The sequence below is a fragment of the Apodemus sylvaticus genome, chromosome 5 (assembly GCF_947179515.1).
Source record: "Apodemus sylvaticus chromosome 5, mApoSyl1.1, whole genome shotgun sequence".
NCBI classification, from domain to species: domain Eukaryota; kingdom Metazoa; phylum Chordata; class Mammalia; order Rodentia; family Muridae; genus Apodemus; species Apodemus sylvaticus.
In genome coordinates this window covers 72,772,383-72,788,953 of record NC_067476.1, presented here as the reverse complement: position 1 = coordinate 72,788,953, position 16,571 = coordinate 72,772,383, and the positions used below count along the sequence as shown (strand labels likewise).

Here is a 16,571-nt window from a genome sequence, read left to right as displayed (position 1 = left end):
GTTGGGCAGACACAAAGCTATTTACCCAGTGACTCTGGAGATTATGTATCAAAGCAACCTGGATCCCATTTAGAAACAGGGCAAAGGTGTGTCTGGGAGGTGGTTTTTCCCAGCTGGGGGGAGGGGGGAGAAATCTGATAAATCTGAAAAACAGAAACAAAAAAGTAGAGACTTAGAGACGGGCTATTTTAATACCTATCATTTTTCTTCTCACTGGCTGGCCTCCTACGCCCACTGCTCCCCCCCACCATGCACAGCCACTCCTCTCCCAGTTAGGGACCAGCCTGCACTCTTGCTCTGAAGGTTTGTTGATTTTTGTTGTTTTGAGGCAAGGTCTCATTGTATATATAGCTTTGTGTAGCCCGGAAAGTACTGGGTAGACCAGACAGGTGAGCTAAGTAATCAATCAGAAGCCTGGTTCCCCTGAGTCAGAGACCTGAGTCTGAGTCAGTCATCTAAGTTAGACTCGTAACCAAGATTTCTGGACTAGGGCCAGAGAATGGGCCAACTGGGAATCAGAGTCAAGAGCCAGTGAGGACTCACTGGCTGCTCTTTTGACAATCCAAGGAACTGACCACTTCTCTACGTGTGACTTCTGCAAGCTAGAAAAGAAAAGGCTATTAGCAATGCTCACAGCCCGTGTTAGCCTCACTCCCAGTTCAGGCAGTGCTGGTCACACCTTTAATACCAGCACTCAGGCAGTAGAGGCAGAGGAAGGCAGATCTCTATGAATCTCTGTGAGGCCAGCCTGGTCTACAGAGTTTCAGGATAGCCAAGAATGCTGTTTCAACAACGAAGGAAGGAAAACAGAAAAGGAAAGACCCTTGTGCGGGGAATGAAGAGGAGCCCGTGCAGTGCTTCCTACAGACTGGTTAAAGGCTAGTGTGGAGGATAAGCAGTGACAGAGGCAGCACGTTAGAAATAGGAATATGGAAATAGCTTGCTTCAAACAGTTTGTGGAAGATTGGGGTATCCCTGAAAAACCCCACAAAATCATAAGCGACTCACCCGATGCCTCTGAGAAGAGTCAGTGCTGGACACTCTTGAGTCTTTCTGAAGCTCAACACTACTGACTGTCCAGTCTAGGGACTAAACTACCATTAAACCCTGTTCTTTTGACAATTTACTGGTGACAATCTTCCTCTCTGCAAATTTCAATCCCTCAAACAAATTTCAATTGTATTTGTCCCCAGCTACCAACAAAAGAAAAAAAATTAAAGAATCTAATTAATCTAAAAAAGAGCAAAACAAAGAAAATTTATTTAAAGGGGGAAGCACTCCAGACTCTTCATACACTTCCCTATAGTTATCTCCAAACTATGCCTTCATGGCTACGGAAAGCAATCCAGACCAATGTTAGTGTAAGACCTCAGGATGGGACTGCTTTCCTTCCCACCAGAAGCTGCAACTTTAACATGTCTCCACCTATCCCCTGACTTGGGGACATACAATTGGCTATTTTCTGCCCCTGGAGCCAGCTTAGGCCATCATCAGCCAGCTCAGCACCGGGAGCCGCAAGAACTGGACATCCATTGCTGGTCACAAACCACCTCCAATCTTGGAAGGGGATTGATCACCTGTTTGCAGATATCTCCTTGGCTGTCACTCTTGTCCCAAATGAGGAAGGGAAAATAGTGAGACTCAGTACATTTATAAAATGATACTCTCAGCACTCTGGGAAGCAGAGGCAGGCGGATTTCTGAGTTCGAGGCCAGCTTGGTCTACAGAGTGAGTTCCAGGACAGCCAGGGCTACACAGAGAAACCCTGTCTCGAAAAAACAAAAAATAAATAAATAAATTCAAAAAACAAACAAAAAAGTGGTACTCAAGACTTCTTATTCCACATAAACTAACTTTCCCTGTCAACCAGTTGTCAGACATGAAAGCAAAGGGCCAGTCTCTGCTGCCTGGCTGGAGGGTCCTCGTGCTGGCTTATGACTTCACACCAAATCCCTGTCTTCTAGGAGCTTTGCCTGACAAAGGAGACCTGATGCATGACCCAGCCATGGATGAAGAGCTGGAACGGCTGTAAGTGTCAAGTGGGAAGATGCTGCCCTCTTGTGGAAGCCAGATCTGTCAGATGTTTCTGTGTCCCACTGTGGGCAACACAGCACTTTTTAACACCCCTTACTGGTCAGGGAAAGGCTTGGGGCCAGGAGAGAAGAGAGGTACTATAAGTCCTTGGGGCTCTGCTCAAGTCTAAGTGTAGAAGGCCTGATCTCTGAACAGGAGACTCATCACATCACCCTCTGGGCTTCTTTCCTTCTTCAGGCTGGTCCAGGTCCCAGGCCTGGTCAACTCCATCACTGCCACTTCTGAGGCCAGCTGCCTGCCTTCCCGAACCCCTCCCCGGGTTGGTTCCCCATGGAAACCCCTCCATCGCTCCCGCAAATTGGATGCAGAGAGCGATGGCTCCACTGAAGAGACAGATGAGTCTGAGACTTGAATCTGAAGGGTCCCACCCTGCTTTTGCTGCCCTCACCAGACTTCTCCAGCATCACTGTGCCGCCCTCTGCTGGAGAGAAGGGTGAATAACAACCCTAGTAAGACCAGCCCAGTTCAATGCTCCTCAAAATTCCCTAGCTCATGCTCTCAGCAACCCGCTGGGCCCTTAGCTTACTGTCCCAACCACAGAAGGTATTGGCTTTAGTCTCCTGCCAGCAGGGATGCTTATGCTTTAGGCAGTGTCATCTCAGCCAGCCCATGATCCTCCTAGGAAGGGTAATTTTTCACAGCAGCTCTTATAAGGGAAACATGGATTAGTAATGCAGGGTCTTCATGGTGGAGGGTGATTCCTGAGAGCATTTGCTGGGAAGACGAACCAACTGGCCTTCTGCTGGAGAGATCAGCCACTAGCTGGGATAAGAGGGAGGATGGGCAAGAATTTCATTTTCAAAATCTGCCTCAAGTTTGTATGAAATAGTCAAAAATGTGAAATGAATAAAGTCCCTTGTGTCTGGTAAGCGATGAGTCTAAAGCCAGTGGGCTCCGGGGAGGGAAAGGGAAAGTGTAACTGGGTGCTTTTCGGACTGGATGGGAGGTGGAACCTGGGGCCATTCCAGGATGGAGACCTGCCTCAGCTGACAGAGGACCTGGCGTCCTACAGATGAGGACAGCCATTCAAAGCAGGTGTTCTGAATATGGCTGAGTGTTGGGTCAGGTTCTCTCCACCTATGAGACCCTGGCCACAAGCACTAGACAGAGCTGTGCAGCCTTTTTCAGAGTTCCATTAGATGTCTGTGAAGAGCATCTGTGAAGGCCCCAGGCTAGGGCAGTGGTACACATCTGCACAAACGGGGCCTAAGGTTTTGGAGCAGAGACTGGAGAAGGTCAGAGGCTTTCTTGGAAAGGAGCCTCGCCTTTCTTGAATGAGGTAGATCTCCACAAAATAAAATTCCCTATGGAGTCATGGCAGAACAGGCTGCCTGCTCCAGGGCCAATGTCACCACTTACTGGACACAATTTCCCTGCATTCTTCCCTGCCAATGGATGACTGCAAGTGGCTTCCAAAAGCCCTGTGGTACCAAACCTACCTCCAGGCATCTGGGTTAGCCCGCAAAGGTCCCTCAAGCTCTGGTGTGCACCAGAACCACAAAGAAGCTTGTAACAGTGCCACTACACCAAGCCAGAGCCCTACCGCCCAAGCTGGCGCTAGAAACAGAAGTCATGCATTTCAAACACTCCAGATGATTCCAAGGTACTAGAAACCGCTTTGATCTTAGCTCCTTGTACCTGCCTTTCTAACCCTCCACTTCCCAAAGTGCCTTATCACTGTGCAGTGCTGAGGAGTGCCAAGGACAGAGTGGCCCTGTAAAGAAAGGGGTGATGCACACATCTCTAACTCTTCCAAAACATATTTATATATAAAAAGTCTGAATCTTTAAAATGCTTTTCCAAGCTAGGCATTTTATAGTACATGCCTGTCACTCAGCACCAGGGCTGAGACAGGAGGATTTCAAGTACAAAGCCAGTCTGGGCTTTGGGAACAGTCTCGAACAAAAACTAAAACAAAAACAAACCCAGAGCTCCGATGACAAACAGGTCCCTGTCTGCCTCCTGTGGTGAGGTGTTGAGCCGCTGAGGCTGCAGACAAACCAAAGGGCCAACTAACACCACCTCTTTCCTCCACGTGCAACAGGGTGGTGAGGTCGAGGCTGTACCGGACCCCGCGGCAGCAAAGGGGCAAGGAGCCAGGGGCCTTTGGCTTTCAGAGAAGAGACAAGCTGGAGGCCCCGGAGAGAGTGCCCTCAGCTTTGGCACCAACGCCCAATCCATATCGGTGGGAGCCCAGAGAGTGAGCGAAGGGCCGCACTGGGCAGAGGCAGGACGGAGAGCACACTGACCCACAGGGCCCCGTGGGGGCTTTATTTTGACACCACTTTGTTTCAATACAAACAGTGCTGAAAGAAAGTCATGTCCCTCTGGGGAGGGATGAGGGAAGAGTGGTCTGTGTTGTTTGGGAGCCCAACCTGCAATCCACAGGTAGAGGTTGGGCCAGACTGCCAGCGTGGCAGGGTGAGATGGCACCAAGATGACACAGTGCGTGGCCCAGCTGCCAGTGGCTGGAGCCTGCAGCTGCAGGTCCTCACACTCTCACTGGATGATGGGGTGCTGTCCAGGACCCTTAAACCAGGATGATGCAGAGGATAAAAGCTGAGCTCCAGGGCTGCTTTCTCTCAGTCTTAGCTTCCTCAGCTTATAGGTTCACAGCATCCAGGCAGGACACACAGATGAGACTCACCATGGGGCCAAGCAGGACACAAAAAGAGGATCTCAAGCATAGACAAGAGGGTGCTGTGACCCACAGTAATGGTAGATAAAGGCTCTCAAACACCTAGGCAGAAGTTGGCCTCCAAGGGAAGCTGTGACAGTGGAACATTGCTCAGGGCTCCGGGCTGATCTCAAAGAAAACCTTCGGGTACCAAGCAAGTTCTAGCTCTTAGTGAGCTGCCTGGGTCCTTCTCCTAGCCCATCTTTCCCTGGAACCCAGAGGAGGCCCACGGACAGGAAGTGCAGTGGCCAGTCCAGAACTTCTGCCTGAGGGCTAATACAGCACAACTCCAGAAGATGGAGGTCAAGCCCCCGACCACCTCCCAGGATCCTAGAGCCTGCAGAAGCCTTGTGCCTTCCTCCTGGGGGAAGACCTAGACCCACAAAGCCATCCTGACGGAACTCCTCCCCTGACCCCCAGTGTAGTAGGCCTAGCAGCAGCAGCAGCAGCTTTGGTGCAGGGCGGGCAGGACGGACACTAGCATGGAGGGAGAGTGTGGGGGACGACGAGAACAAGGACTCGAGCACAGGCTGAGGACAAGGGCTGAAGCCGACCATTCCCCTCTCCAGATCCTCCCAAGTCATCCAACTCACACACCACACACAAAGTCAACAAATCCCCAGATCCATAAGACAGGCATCTCTGCCTGGGAGTCAGGGTTCTTGCTGTCACCACCACAGGCCTGAGACATGGAGCCTGGATCAGTAGGAACCATAGCGATCCTAAGTGAGGAGAATGAAAACACAAAGTCAGAGCCTATAATCTGCAGGAGGCTCCCCAGTATGCAGTGCCTGCCCAGCACAGCCACAGTAGGACGAGGGCTGGCTGCCGCAGAGGGCTGGGAACCCCATGTTGGAAGTATGTGTTGGGAGCCGGGGTAAAAGCCACCTGGATACTAAAGGAAAGGGAAGTCCTGCCTAACAGAACCTGGGAGGGGGAGAGCAGCAGAAGTGTCAAGCTTAGCCAAATCAGTGCAGACATATTATCACCTGAGGCAGGGAGAGGCTTAGCCCAAACCAGGGATGGAGAGTAGCTCCCTGCCGAGAAAAAGAGCTCTCTAGAGCTGCCCATGGCTACTCAGCTGTATCTAGACACAGTAGAAGGCAAACCTCTTTTCACTTCTTCCCAGGTCCAGTAGCCCAGCCTTACCTGTAAAGAATTCATCACACCATTGGCCAGCACAGCCATCTTGCCAGCCACAGACTTGACACCCTGCTTAAACTGGGCAATGTCAGCTGTAGGAAGTACATTCCCCAGAGATACAGTGCCTGTAAAATTAAGGGAAGGGGTGATCAAGAGCTCTGCAAGAAGCCCTTCCCAGCAACGGGCACTCCAGCTGTGCTCATTCGATGCCTATGACAACACCGAGGCCCTACCTCCTCCATGAGCTCCATCCATGTCCCCAAAAAGGTCTGAAGAGCTGATGGCACTGCTGCCCGAAAGCTGCTGTAACCGAGACCTGGCTTCATACTGTGTTGGAGAAAAGACAAGGTCTAGGCAGTGATAAAAGAACTGATTTATGCAAAATAGGCCATGCTAACGCTAAAGTCCAAGGAGAGCCAGGGAAGCCAGGCTTCTACCTGCTGCCACCAAGCAGACTTCACTAACCTCAGAATCCACCTCTCGACCAAAGAACATGTCAGATGAGATGGCTTTGGCTCCCGCAAACTTCTGACGTGCTTCACTGGACTCGAGACCTGAGCTCCGACTTTCCACTTCCCTCCGACTTGCAGTTCTGTGGACATGTGCAGAATATCTCGGTCCCCTCTCATTACCACCAGGGAAAGTAGAGTTCAAGACAAAAAACTGTACCTGCAGCTTTCTGGCTATGGTTTATCTCAGCTATCCTGTGACTCTGAGATTCAAGAACTTCCCCCTAACCAGGCAGTGGTGGTGCATATCTGAGCTCGAGGCCAGTCTGGTCTACAGAGTGAGTTCTAGGACAGCCAGGACTACACAGAGAAACCCTGTCTCGAAAAAAACCAAAAAAATAAAAAAATACCTTCCCCCTAGTGAGTACCCTCCAAAAGAATGCCCTTGGCATTCTCCCTTTTCTTCACTGAAGTCAAGGCACAAAGAGCCTTAATTAGCTACATTAGACAAGTGAGGGCCTAAGCTCACTGTGGTCTCACTAAGGCGCAGAAAGAAGGTCCTATCATCACTGCTGCTGTCTCTGTCCTACTCAGAATCTGAAGTGCAAGTCTGTGTGCCTGGCTTACCCCACTCTCCTGCCCTAACTACTCAGTGGCATGATGACATCATGGTCTCAGAACCATGCTGACGTGGATAAGAGGGCCATTCCCGTCACTGATGACATACGGGCTCTAGGCTGGGGCTTTACCACTTTTCCTTCCAACAATCCTGTGAAGTGATTTATGTCCTATTTTACAAATGGATAGTCTGTAGTAACAAAATATTGTTCACAGTAAAAAGAGTAAGATTTTCAAACAGTGAAACAGGGGCCTACCAGGTGGGAACATGGGTCTGATTCCTAACACTGCAGTCAATCAGAAGTAGAAGCACAAAGCCTCTAGAATGGACATCAGAACTGAATGAACAGACTCCTCCCACCATAAAACATATCCCAAGCTAAAAGCTTCCCATCTGTCTAATGAATGGTCACTAGCTATATGTGGCTATTTACAATGGCTAAAATTACATTTGAAAACATTAAAAATTCAGTTCCTCAGCTGTAGCTAGGACACGCTGTCACCCACTTCCATCACTGCATCAAGTTCTGCACAGTGCTGCCTGACCACAATACCTTTCTGAAATAGGCCGGATGCTGGAGATGGTAACTTCAGGTTCCTTCTCTTCTACCCTGTCCATACCCCAAGCTGCATCTGAATCCCAACGGGAACCAAAAGTTTCTCCCAAGGAAAAGGGGTTATCCTTGTACCTAGGAAGGTAGCGGAGTAAGCAGCTCAGAGAAACCTGTGACGGAACAAAACAGCCAAGTCTATGCCCCAGCAAGAGCCTTACTTTGGGGGTCCAGATGCGAATGTTCCAACGTCATCAAACAAGTCAAGCTGTGAACGGGAGGATTTTGCACTCAGCGGGGTTTCCTGCTCAATCGTCTGCATCTCAGACAGCACAGAGTGGGAGATGGAGCTGTGGAGAAAGCACAGCAGGCCAAAGGCTGGTAATGAGCATCAGCTGTTGAGGGATCAAGAGCAGCACCACCCACCACCCACCACCCACCACCCACCACCCACAGTGTAGCTCCCTGCCTGTGCACTGCACTGGGCTCGTCCAGGCAGAGCTGTGCTCTGAACTATGTGTAACGACCTGGGAACATACTCAGAAATGTTAACATACAAACTTTGTTCTCTCAAAAGGCTTTTCCCTAGACAACAGCTATTGGTTGTTCTCTTAATAATGTACGCCAAATGATGAGTGTTCAGTCTCTATGTCTCCCTTTTTGGCTTTTGGTTTGCATTTTCTAAGGAGCCTGGCAATGGGACCCAGATCCTCCTCCTTCAGCCTTTCCAGTGCTGGGATCACAGGCCTAAGCCACCACCATGCCCAGCTCCATCTCCATCCTTCCTCAGAACCTCACTGTACCTCAGACTCTATCCTTCCTGAGGTCCTGACAGATGTGCACATGCGCAAAGCAGCATGGAACACCAGCTGACCATTATGGGATCACGGTGTGCCCTTAATCATTCCATCTCTTAGAAAAGAAAAGAGGAAGAAAAGAACATCTCCTAGCCCAGGGTCTGGCCATAACCAAGACCTGGGTCTGCCAGTGCTCCTAGAGTGGGCAGCAGCACAGGCAGTGCCCCACTCCTGTCAGGACCCACTGTGCTCATACATTCACCAAGATTCCCAACTGAAACCCCCAAGGAATGAATATTGCAACTGGATTTTAAATAAGGTAGACTAGATTTAAGTAAGAGATTCTGTTGTACTGTAAAAAAGAGAAAGGAAAAAAAAAAGAAAACAAAATACAGGGGCTAGAGAAGGCTCTGAGGTTAAGAGCACTGGCGGCTCCCCAGAGGACACACGTTTAACTCCTAGCGCCCACAAGCAGGTCACAACCATCTCTAACTGCAGCCCCAGGTGCCAGTACTCTCTTTGACCATGAGTCATCCTTGGCTATGTAGCTACTTTGAGGCTAACCTAAGCTACATAATACTGTCCAAAAAACAAAAACAAAAACAAATGGCCTGTGTTGGGCCAGCCAGGACTAATGAGACATTGTCTCAAACTAACAAACAACTAACAAAAACAAGAAAACCAGGGCTCACTCCCTACCGCATGGCAAAGGAGAAATGACCTCCACATGTGTTCCATAGGACACGTAGGTCCCATATATACATACATACAAATAAGATAAGTAAATAAGAATGTAATTTTAAAAGATTTAGTAAATGTTGGTAAGAGTGCTCAATGGAGTGAAAGCATTTACCACCAAGCCCAGTGGCCTGAGTTAACCCCTGGGGCCCCGACGGTGAAGGAAAAGACTCCCATAAACTGCCTTCTGACATCCATCATCCATACTGACACACACACAAACACACCAGAAAAAAAAATGAAATGTAATAATTAAAAAAAAAACTTACATACTAATTTCTTTTATAAATAAATTAAAAAACCCTGCTATGGGAGCACATTAGAAGCAGAGACAGAGTCGGGCAGTGGTGGCACACACCTTTAATCCCAGCACTTAGGAGGCAGGTGGATTTCTGAGTTCAAGGCCAGCCTGGTCTACAGAGTGAATCCCAGGACAGCCAGGGCTACACAGAGAAACCCTGTCTCAAAAAAAAAAGGAACAGAGACAGGAGGATCAGAATCCTCAGCTATATACCATTTTGGAAGCCAGCTTAAGACACAGGAAACAAGAAACAAACAAAACACACACACTTACACCACACATTCACACACAGACATTCACACACTCCTGCACCTCACTCGTGACACTAGTACTCACACTACTAGCAGCACATAGAGGGAAGAAGGTGATACCAAGTATGTCTGAAAGCTTAAGTTACATCAGTCAGCCCTGCCTTGCGGGGACGGAGGTGCACTTTACCCTTTAATCCCAGAGCTCGCTCAGCAGAGGCAGGCTGGTCTCTGGGTTAGAGGCCAGCATGGTTTACACAGTGATTGTAGGACACTGCTACATAGAGTGTTAAAGAAAACAAAAACAAACAAAACTACAAATGAATTTAGAATTAAAAAGTCAACTCATTTGCCAGTTGCCAGGTTTGGAGCTTTGAGGGAGCTGCTTAGCATTCCAGTTTCCTCATCTGTACAGAGGTACCAAGGCCTCTCCCTGGGACTAGGATGTGTAAGATATTTCTCATAATGAGCCCATGCCTCCTAACAAGAGCCATGGCCCAGGCTAACTGCAGCCAGGACCTTGTGAATGGCACCAGTAGATGATGATCTATCTTCTTCTCCTCCTCCTCCTTCCTCTTCTTCCTCCTCCTCCATCATCATCATCATTTCTCTTTGAGACAGTCTCCCAGAACCCAGTCTGACTTTGAATTCCTATGTAGCCAAGATCACTCTGAACTCCTGCTTCTACTGCTTCCTCATCCCAAGTGCTAGGATCACTGGTGCATTCCACCATTCCTCGCAGATACATTTTAGCCCAGGCTAGCCTCAAACTTGCTATATAGCAAAGAATGACCTTGTACCTCTGATCTTCCTGCCTCCGGAGTGCCGAAATTACAGAGATTACACCAACACACTCATTTTATATAGTCCTGAGGATTGAACTCAGAACTTCATGCATGCAAGACAAACACACTACCAACCAACCAAGCTACATCCCCAGGCCCCAGATACTGTAATTTTTTAAAAGATAAAAAAAATCTATTACTGGGCTGCAGAGATGGCTCAGTGGTTAAGAGCACTGACTGCTCTTCTGAAGGTCCTGAGTTCAAATCCCAGCAACCACATGGTGGTGGCTCACAACCATCTGTAATGATATCTGATGCCCTCTTCTGTTGTCTAAAGACAGTTACAGTGTACTTACATATAATAATAAATACATCTTTAAAAAAAAATCTATTACTGTCTCTTAATTCCAGCAACTGGAAGGTAAAGGCAAAAGAATTTCTGAGAGTTTGAGGCCAGCCCAGACTACACACTAAGACCATCTTAAAAAAAAAAAAAAACAACACTATTACTGAGGTCTCTATTAACTCAGAATGCTCCAGAGAGCAGCTCTGCTTTTGTTAAGCAAAGCACAGAACACAAACCAAGTAGCTCTGGAACAGACTCCCAGCTAGGCAGTGGTGCCCTCCCCCATAAACAAACGCACGCACGCACGCACGCACACAGAACTCCCCAACCCAGAGGCATCTGAAATGTGGGATGGTTTGAGGTATTATAGTGTCTGGAAGGTCGAATGGCATTTAGTGGACAAGGGCTAAGAAAGCAGAAAGCCCTCAGGTCTTGGGGGAAAAGATCTGTCCAGTCACAAAGCAGCCATATTAATAAGGTGCCATCCTACCCTGGAGTGAAACAGCACCTGACCCTGCCCACTTAAGCAGCTGACACGTGTGGGCCAACCACTGCCCTAGGTACTTTAACACAACAAAATATCCTCTCTAGCCTCAGAGGAAGATTAAGCAAGAAACCCTGACGGGCTGGGTAGAGCCTGTCCTGGCTCCCAGAAAAGCATGGCACGTTTCTAACAGCAGGCCCGAGCCTCACCTTCGCGACACCAAGCCCATGCCCAGCCTTTCAGCCTGCTCTCGCTTCTTCCCTTCAAGATTCTGTAGCTTTTTCTCCTCCTTCTTGCGATCAATCTGGAGCTCCTGGTAGGCCAGACGCATGGAGGCAACCCTGGAGGGAACGAACACTCAGAGGCTGCCATCCACACCACCTGCCACCAACCCCCACACAGGCCACAGGCACCACAGCCGTCACGCACATGGACTCTTCTGCCTGCTTCTTGGCATCAGCTGCCTGCTGCTCTCGGAGCTTCTCTGCCACCTGGGCCTGCCGCTCAATCTCAGTAAAGCTCTGGTTGCTCACCTTCTGAGCTCCCAGGCCTTTCTTGGCACCCAGCTGAAGAGAAAACCATGTGATGTGGGGTCTGGCCAGCCAGTCTCCTCAGCCCTCTCCCCAGTGTGGCCACTGTAGTCACATTCACAATGAAGAGGGTCGTCTTTCTTAGGGTCCCATGAGCATTCTAAGACAGCAGTGGTTCTGCTAGAGCTGGGAGGAGGAACTTGGCCCAGTCACGCACAGGTCTCAGGAGTGAGGACACAGTTAACGCTGACTGGGGCCTGCTATGTGCCAAGCTCTCTAAGGACTAGGTGAGGTCGCGATTACTGCCCAGGAGCACCCTTTCAGACAAGGTTCAGGTAAGTTTAGTACCTTTGCCAGTACATGGGAAGAACCGAAGGAGCTCACCTCCAGCTCACACCCACCCTAGGACACTGCCTCAGCCCACCTACCCCCTTCTTAGCTGCAGCTGGCTTCTTCTTGCCAATAATGGAGCTTTTCAGTTCTGTGTGAAGAAGAAGGTGAGTATGAGCTAGGACAAAGGATGGTCAGAGAATGTGGCTCAGGCCACACCAAGCAGCTTCACAACAAGAGCATGTAAAGAGAATTCCTGCAGATGCAAAGGCAAAACTGCCACCGCCACTTCCAACCAAGACTGTTCCAGCCAAAGACAGACAGGGTTAGAGGAGCTCGCTGATGCCCAAAAGAAAGAGCCTATTCCCGAGGCACCAAAGGCAAAGTACTCATCCAAAGTGGCAACTGTTAGGCAGGGGAGCTGCCAGCAGCCTCAGCTGCTACAGCAGGTAGCTGGCAAGCAGGGGACAGGCTTCCCAAAGCCCTGGTTACCTCTGGTAGAAGAGGGCCCTTTAGCTGACAGATACATGGACTCTGGAGGAAAAACAGACGTGTGGCTAACAAGGGCCAGTCCCAGAAGCTTCATAAAGCCTATGCAGAGCCTGCTTCAAAGTCTGCCTTCTCACAGAATCAACGAGATAGTCACTGGCTTCCGCCCCAACCCCCAAGAGTCAACAGAACAAACCAAGGTCAGCAAAGGAATTGTTTACCACAACCAAGTCTGAAGGCCACAAAGGAGAGGGAAAGGCTGAACTTTGAAAGGATAGTATTGCCTCTAGCCACGCGCAGCTCAAAGCTATCCCCACACCTCATGAAATGGACAAAACAGGCCAGTCCTGACACCAGTCCCATTCCAGCCTCCCATTCTTTGGCTAGATCTACCCCCACACTCAAAATGACAGACAGACAGCTCAAAGGCCCTGAGGCAGGCAGAGCAGGTTCAGTTGCTCAGGGTCCTATGGTTACTTCACATGAGTAGGCAGCAGAGATCTGGAACAAATACTTGAGGCCCACTTTCTCCCAGCCTCCCCACACCTGCCAGCCGTCATACCCAGAGAGGCTTGGGGTGAGGTTCCAAGCAGATCAGTGTTAGGGCCATGTTCAGGTTCTGTGAATGCAATTGACAGGAGTTACGTTAAGGAGGTGATGATACAGGAGCCACTGGCTTTCCTCAGCATGCCATCAAAAGATGTATGCCCACCCCTTCCTCCAAGGACCAAAGTGAAGCCCTCTCTGAACCCATGTCCCTGGCCAAGTGTCCACTTCCTATGCCCTAGTCCTTTTCCAGGCCCAGGCACTTGGTTGAGACCTGGGCTGAACTCACGTGCCAGGTTACTACTCTCTGAAGGTAGGGTTGGTTGCTGGCTTCCGGAAGGATCAATGGCTGCTGTATCCCAAGCAGGGGCCTAAAAAGGAAGCCAGATCACGCAAGCCTCAGTGAGCCCTCCAGAAAAACCACAGCTACCCGTGGATAGGAGGCACTGCTCCAGGCTATAAGATTTGAGATTAGCAATCACACTCACCAGTTACTAAGGAAGATAAAAGTAGGAAAACAGCCTCTTCAGCTAGCCCAGCCTGTTCCCCTAACAGATAAAGCACTAACAACTCTTACTTACTGACCATGCACCAGGCACAAATCCACCAGCAAATACAGCAGGTTCAGTTGAAGTAACTATGTTCAGGCCCTATGAAGTAACTATGTCTCCTTTTGAGAAACTGAGCTTTTGCCAGGTGACTTGGCCACTTCACAGAAATACTTGCAGAGAAGCTGGGATGTGACCTGAGGCTCTAACTTCAAAACCCATTGCCCACACAAGAGAGGCCTTTCTTGCAGGTGGGTCACAGGACAGGCAAACCTCATTGTCTCCAACTTCTGTTCCTTTTTGGAAAATCTAGAAGTTTAGGGTCCCCAAGACTTCTGGAGCTTCCAAACTGTTCTCTACTCCAGGACACATTTCTTTTCTTTTCTTTTTTTGGGGGGCGGGTTGGATTTGGTTTTTTCGAGACAGGGTTTCTCTGTATAGCCCTGGGTGTCCAGGAACTCACTCTGTAGACCAGGCTGGCCTCGAACTCAGAAATCCACCTGCCTCTGCCTCCCAGAGTGCTGGGATTATAGGTGTGTGCCACCACCGCCCAGCTCAGGACCCAATTCTAAGGAGGATTCCACTGCACTCCCATAAGAAGCAGGCAGAAATTACCCATTCTGAACTACAGACACTGAGTGTTTTGTACCTAAACACAAGAATTCATGTCATGATCACAAAAGGGTATATACAGTCTTGTTAAGTAAAGCACTTATCAGAGGAAGAATCCCTGTGGTACTCACCTGAGTATGTTCTGTGAAGAAATCAGAGTCTTTCTTCTCTGGAGAGTGACTAGGAGCACTGTTCACGTTGTCTATCCAAAGCTGGAAGGGAGGAGACACTGAAACTCAGGGCTGTTACCATCTCTTATCCCAGCACCCTAGCCCCTGGACCAGCACTCACATCAGTACCGTGCCTAGCCAGAGCCGCACTCCCTAGCTGCCGGATCTTCTCCCGGTACATCTGGGCAGCTCGGCTGTTATATTTGGTGTTAGCATCATTGGCCATACATCCATGTTGGCGGAAAAAAGCAGTCTGGAGAGCGAAGAGAAGTAATACAAATGTGCAAATACTCTCACCAAAGAAAACTGTATTCACACTACAGGAGACACTTTACTAAACAATCCGGTTATTATTTATACAGGATGACACACTACTGACACCAGCAGATTTTCATGGAGGTAAAGATCTTCCAAAATTTCTTTTCAAAACAAGACAGAACAACAACAAAAACCTTAATTTATATTACTATATGTGCACCACAGCATGTGTACAGAGGTCAAAGGACAACTCCATGGAGTCAGTTCTCTCCTTCTACCTTTATATGGTTCCCTGAAGTGAGCTCAGGTTACCAGCAATCACCTTCACTCACTAACTGACCTCACTCTTCCCTCCTCCAAAATTCCTCAAAAACAAAAAACCCACCATGCCATCCCCTCCCCTGTGAGACCAGGGAAGGACATCTAGGGGACTGAGGACTGTGTGTACTTCTCCCTCCAGGAGCCCACAACACCAAACCCCAATGACTGTGGAGACGCACCTGTCTAGTTAAGATTATATTTAATTAAGCCTCTTTGAAAGGAGCTGTTTAAAATGTTCTGAACTTAGAAAACAGTGTGTGGCATGTTCCAGAGCTGCAAACTCTCTGAACAGAATAACCAAACTCACTTCTAAGAAATCAAAAAGTGAAGTACCCAGGCAGAAGGATAGGGATGGAAGGAGATTAAGGAACTTTACCGCATTGGCATTCCCGCCGACCTGCATACACCTCAACTGCAACCAGCTCCAGTTCGAATCCAACTCCGTGGACCTGTGGGCAAAGGCTGAGTGTCACCAAAGCATGCTTCCCTATCAAGACTAAACCTGTCATTTGGCCTCAGGCGTCTGTGGGTGTCCAGGAACCATCAGTCACTGTCCCATTTCCTCCTCTCTTCCCTGTATTTGAAATCATTGCTCTTCACCTAACCCAAAGGGTACTAATTATTTCTGAAAAGGAGATCCGAAAGGAGGTCGACATCTAAGGAACGCAGGCACGGGCTTGGCTCTTCTCTAAGAGTGGTCAAAGTCGCACTGGAGACCTATTGGGCCAAACTTTCTGCAATAACAAGGTCAATTCATCGAACTTCTCCTCCAAACTGAAGCTGAGTATCACGTTAACTGTGAGGAGAGAAGCCTACAGAGGCGGATTCCCCCGACTCCGCCCGCAAGCCCCCGCTGTAGGCTACCAGAACTCCCTCCAGGAGGTATCCAAACACCGAATTCAGAAAGGTCCAAGTCCAGGCGTCCTCTCCCCGTCGCTGACCAAACATACAGCTCCTGTGGAGGCACAGCACCCTCATACAGAACCTACCTGATAAAACTGAGATGGACACCCAAGGAGCGATGCACTCCGGAGCAGTCAATACACAAAAAGACACCATAAGTGATGCTGGCCCAACTAGGACTCTTGGCGCCACAATCGAAACAGGCCTAAAGAAGAGGCGACAAGGGAATGGTTAGGGCCCAGAGTCGAGGCCCGGCCGGCGCTAGAAACCACAAGAAAGCCTCCAACCTCCGTCCCCGCCCTCCCTCAGACCCCAAGGGACAGGGGACGCCTTCTCCGCCGGCGTCAGGACCCGTGCCCCGCCCGCTCAAGCACCTTGTTGGTGGGAATTGCGCGAAGCCTCTTAAAAAGAGTTTGGATTTCGGTCTTGCTCGGGTCGGCCGCCATTTTCTCTCCTTCCCAGACACAACCGCGACCGACAGGTCGCGGCGCGGGCCAATCCTCGGCGGCGAAGGCAGGCTAACCGCGCCGGTCACGACAGGGCCCTAACCCGCCTACGAGTGGAGTGATTCGACCAGATCTGGGCCAATAAAGGGCGGGCGGGACTGAAACATGACGTCAGCAGCCGGGAGCT

General features: G+C 49.5%; 2 protein-coding genes across 4 annotated transcripts in view; one reads left to right on the top strand and one right to left on the bottom strand.

Moving 5' to 3' along the window:
* Cstpp1 (centriolar satellite-associated tubulin polyglutamylase complex regulator 1) overlaps nucleotides 1-2,963 on the top strand; it is a 173,613-nt gene extending 170,650 nt beyond the window's left edge. Inside the window, exons 8-9 of the mRNA XM_052182955.1 lie at nucleotides 1,965-2,028; nucleotides 2,272-2,963. Coding sequence (XP_052038915.1) covers nucleotides 1,965-2,028; nucleotides 2,272-2,446 — 239 coding nt within the window. The 3' untranslated portion in view covers nucleotides 2,447-2,963. The remainder of the gene's footprint in view (nucleotides 1-1,964; nucleotides 2,029-2,271) is intronic.
* A 1,376-nt stretch (nucleotides 2,964-4,339) lies between these two features.
* Arfgap2 (ADP ribosylation factor GTPase activating protein 2) lies at nucleotides 4,340-16,509 on the bottom strand. Of its 3 annotated transcripts, XM_052182952.1 has the most exons (17): nucleotides 16,313-16,509; nucleotides 16,025-16,143; nucleotides 15,412-15,484; nucleotides 14,578-14,709; nucleotides 14,418-14,498; nucleotides 13,416-13,497; nucleotides 13,143-13,199; nucleotides 12,584-12,625; nucleotides 12,190-12,242; nucleotides 11,661-11,797; nucleotides 11,441-11,572; nucleotides 7,754-7,882; nucleotides 7,536-7,670; nucleotides 6,380-6,506; nucleotides 6,148-6,241; nucleotides 5,921-6,039; nucleotides 4,340-5,493 (listed from the first exon to the last, which is right to left on the bottom strand). In XM_052182952.1, exons 1-17 carry the CDS (start codon nucleotides 16,382-16,384, stop codon nucleotides 5,473-5,475), a joined length of 1,605 nt encoding a protein of 534 aa, XP_052038912.1. In that variant the 5' UTR covers nucleotides 16,385-16,509; the 3' UTR covers nucleotides 4,340-5,472. The 3 variants fall into 3 exon arrangements, with proteins under 3 accessions (XP_052038912.1, XP_052038914.1, XP_052038913.1); XM_052182954.1 differs by lacking the exon at nucleotides 7,536-7,670; XM_052182953.1 differs by lacking the exon at nucleotides 12,584-12,625.
* Nucleotides 16,510-16,571: the final 62 nt, after the last annotated feature.

Coding starts and splice junctions, on each gene's coding strand:
- Arfgap2 (XM_052182952.1), bottom strand. CDS start 16,384: ATGGCGGCCGACCCGAGCAAGACCGAAATCCAAACTCTTTTTAAGAGG. Junction 13,200..13,415: donor AGAGAGTAGTAACCTGGCAC/GTGAGTTCAGCC, acceptor TTGCATTCACAG/AACCTGAACATGGCCCTAAC. Junction 12,243..12,583: donor AGGGCCCTCTTCTACCAGAG/GTAACCAGGGCT, acceptor TTCTTCACACAG/AACTGAAAAGCTCCATTATT.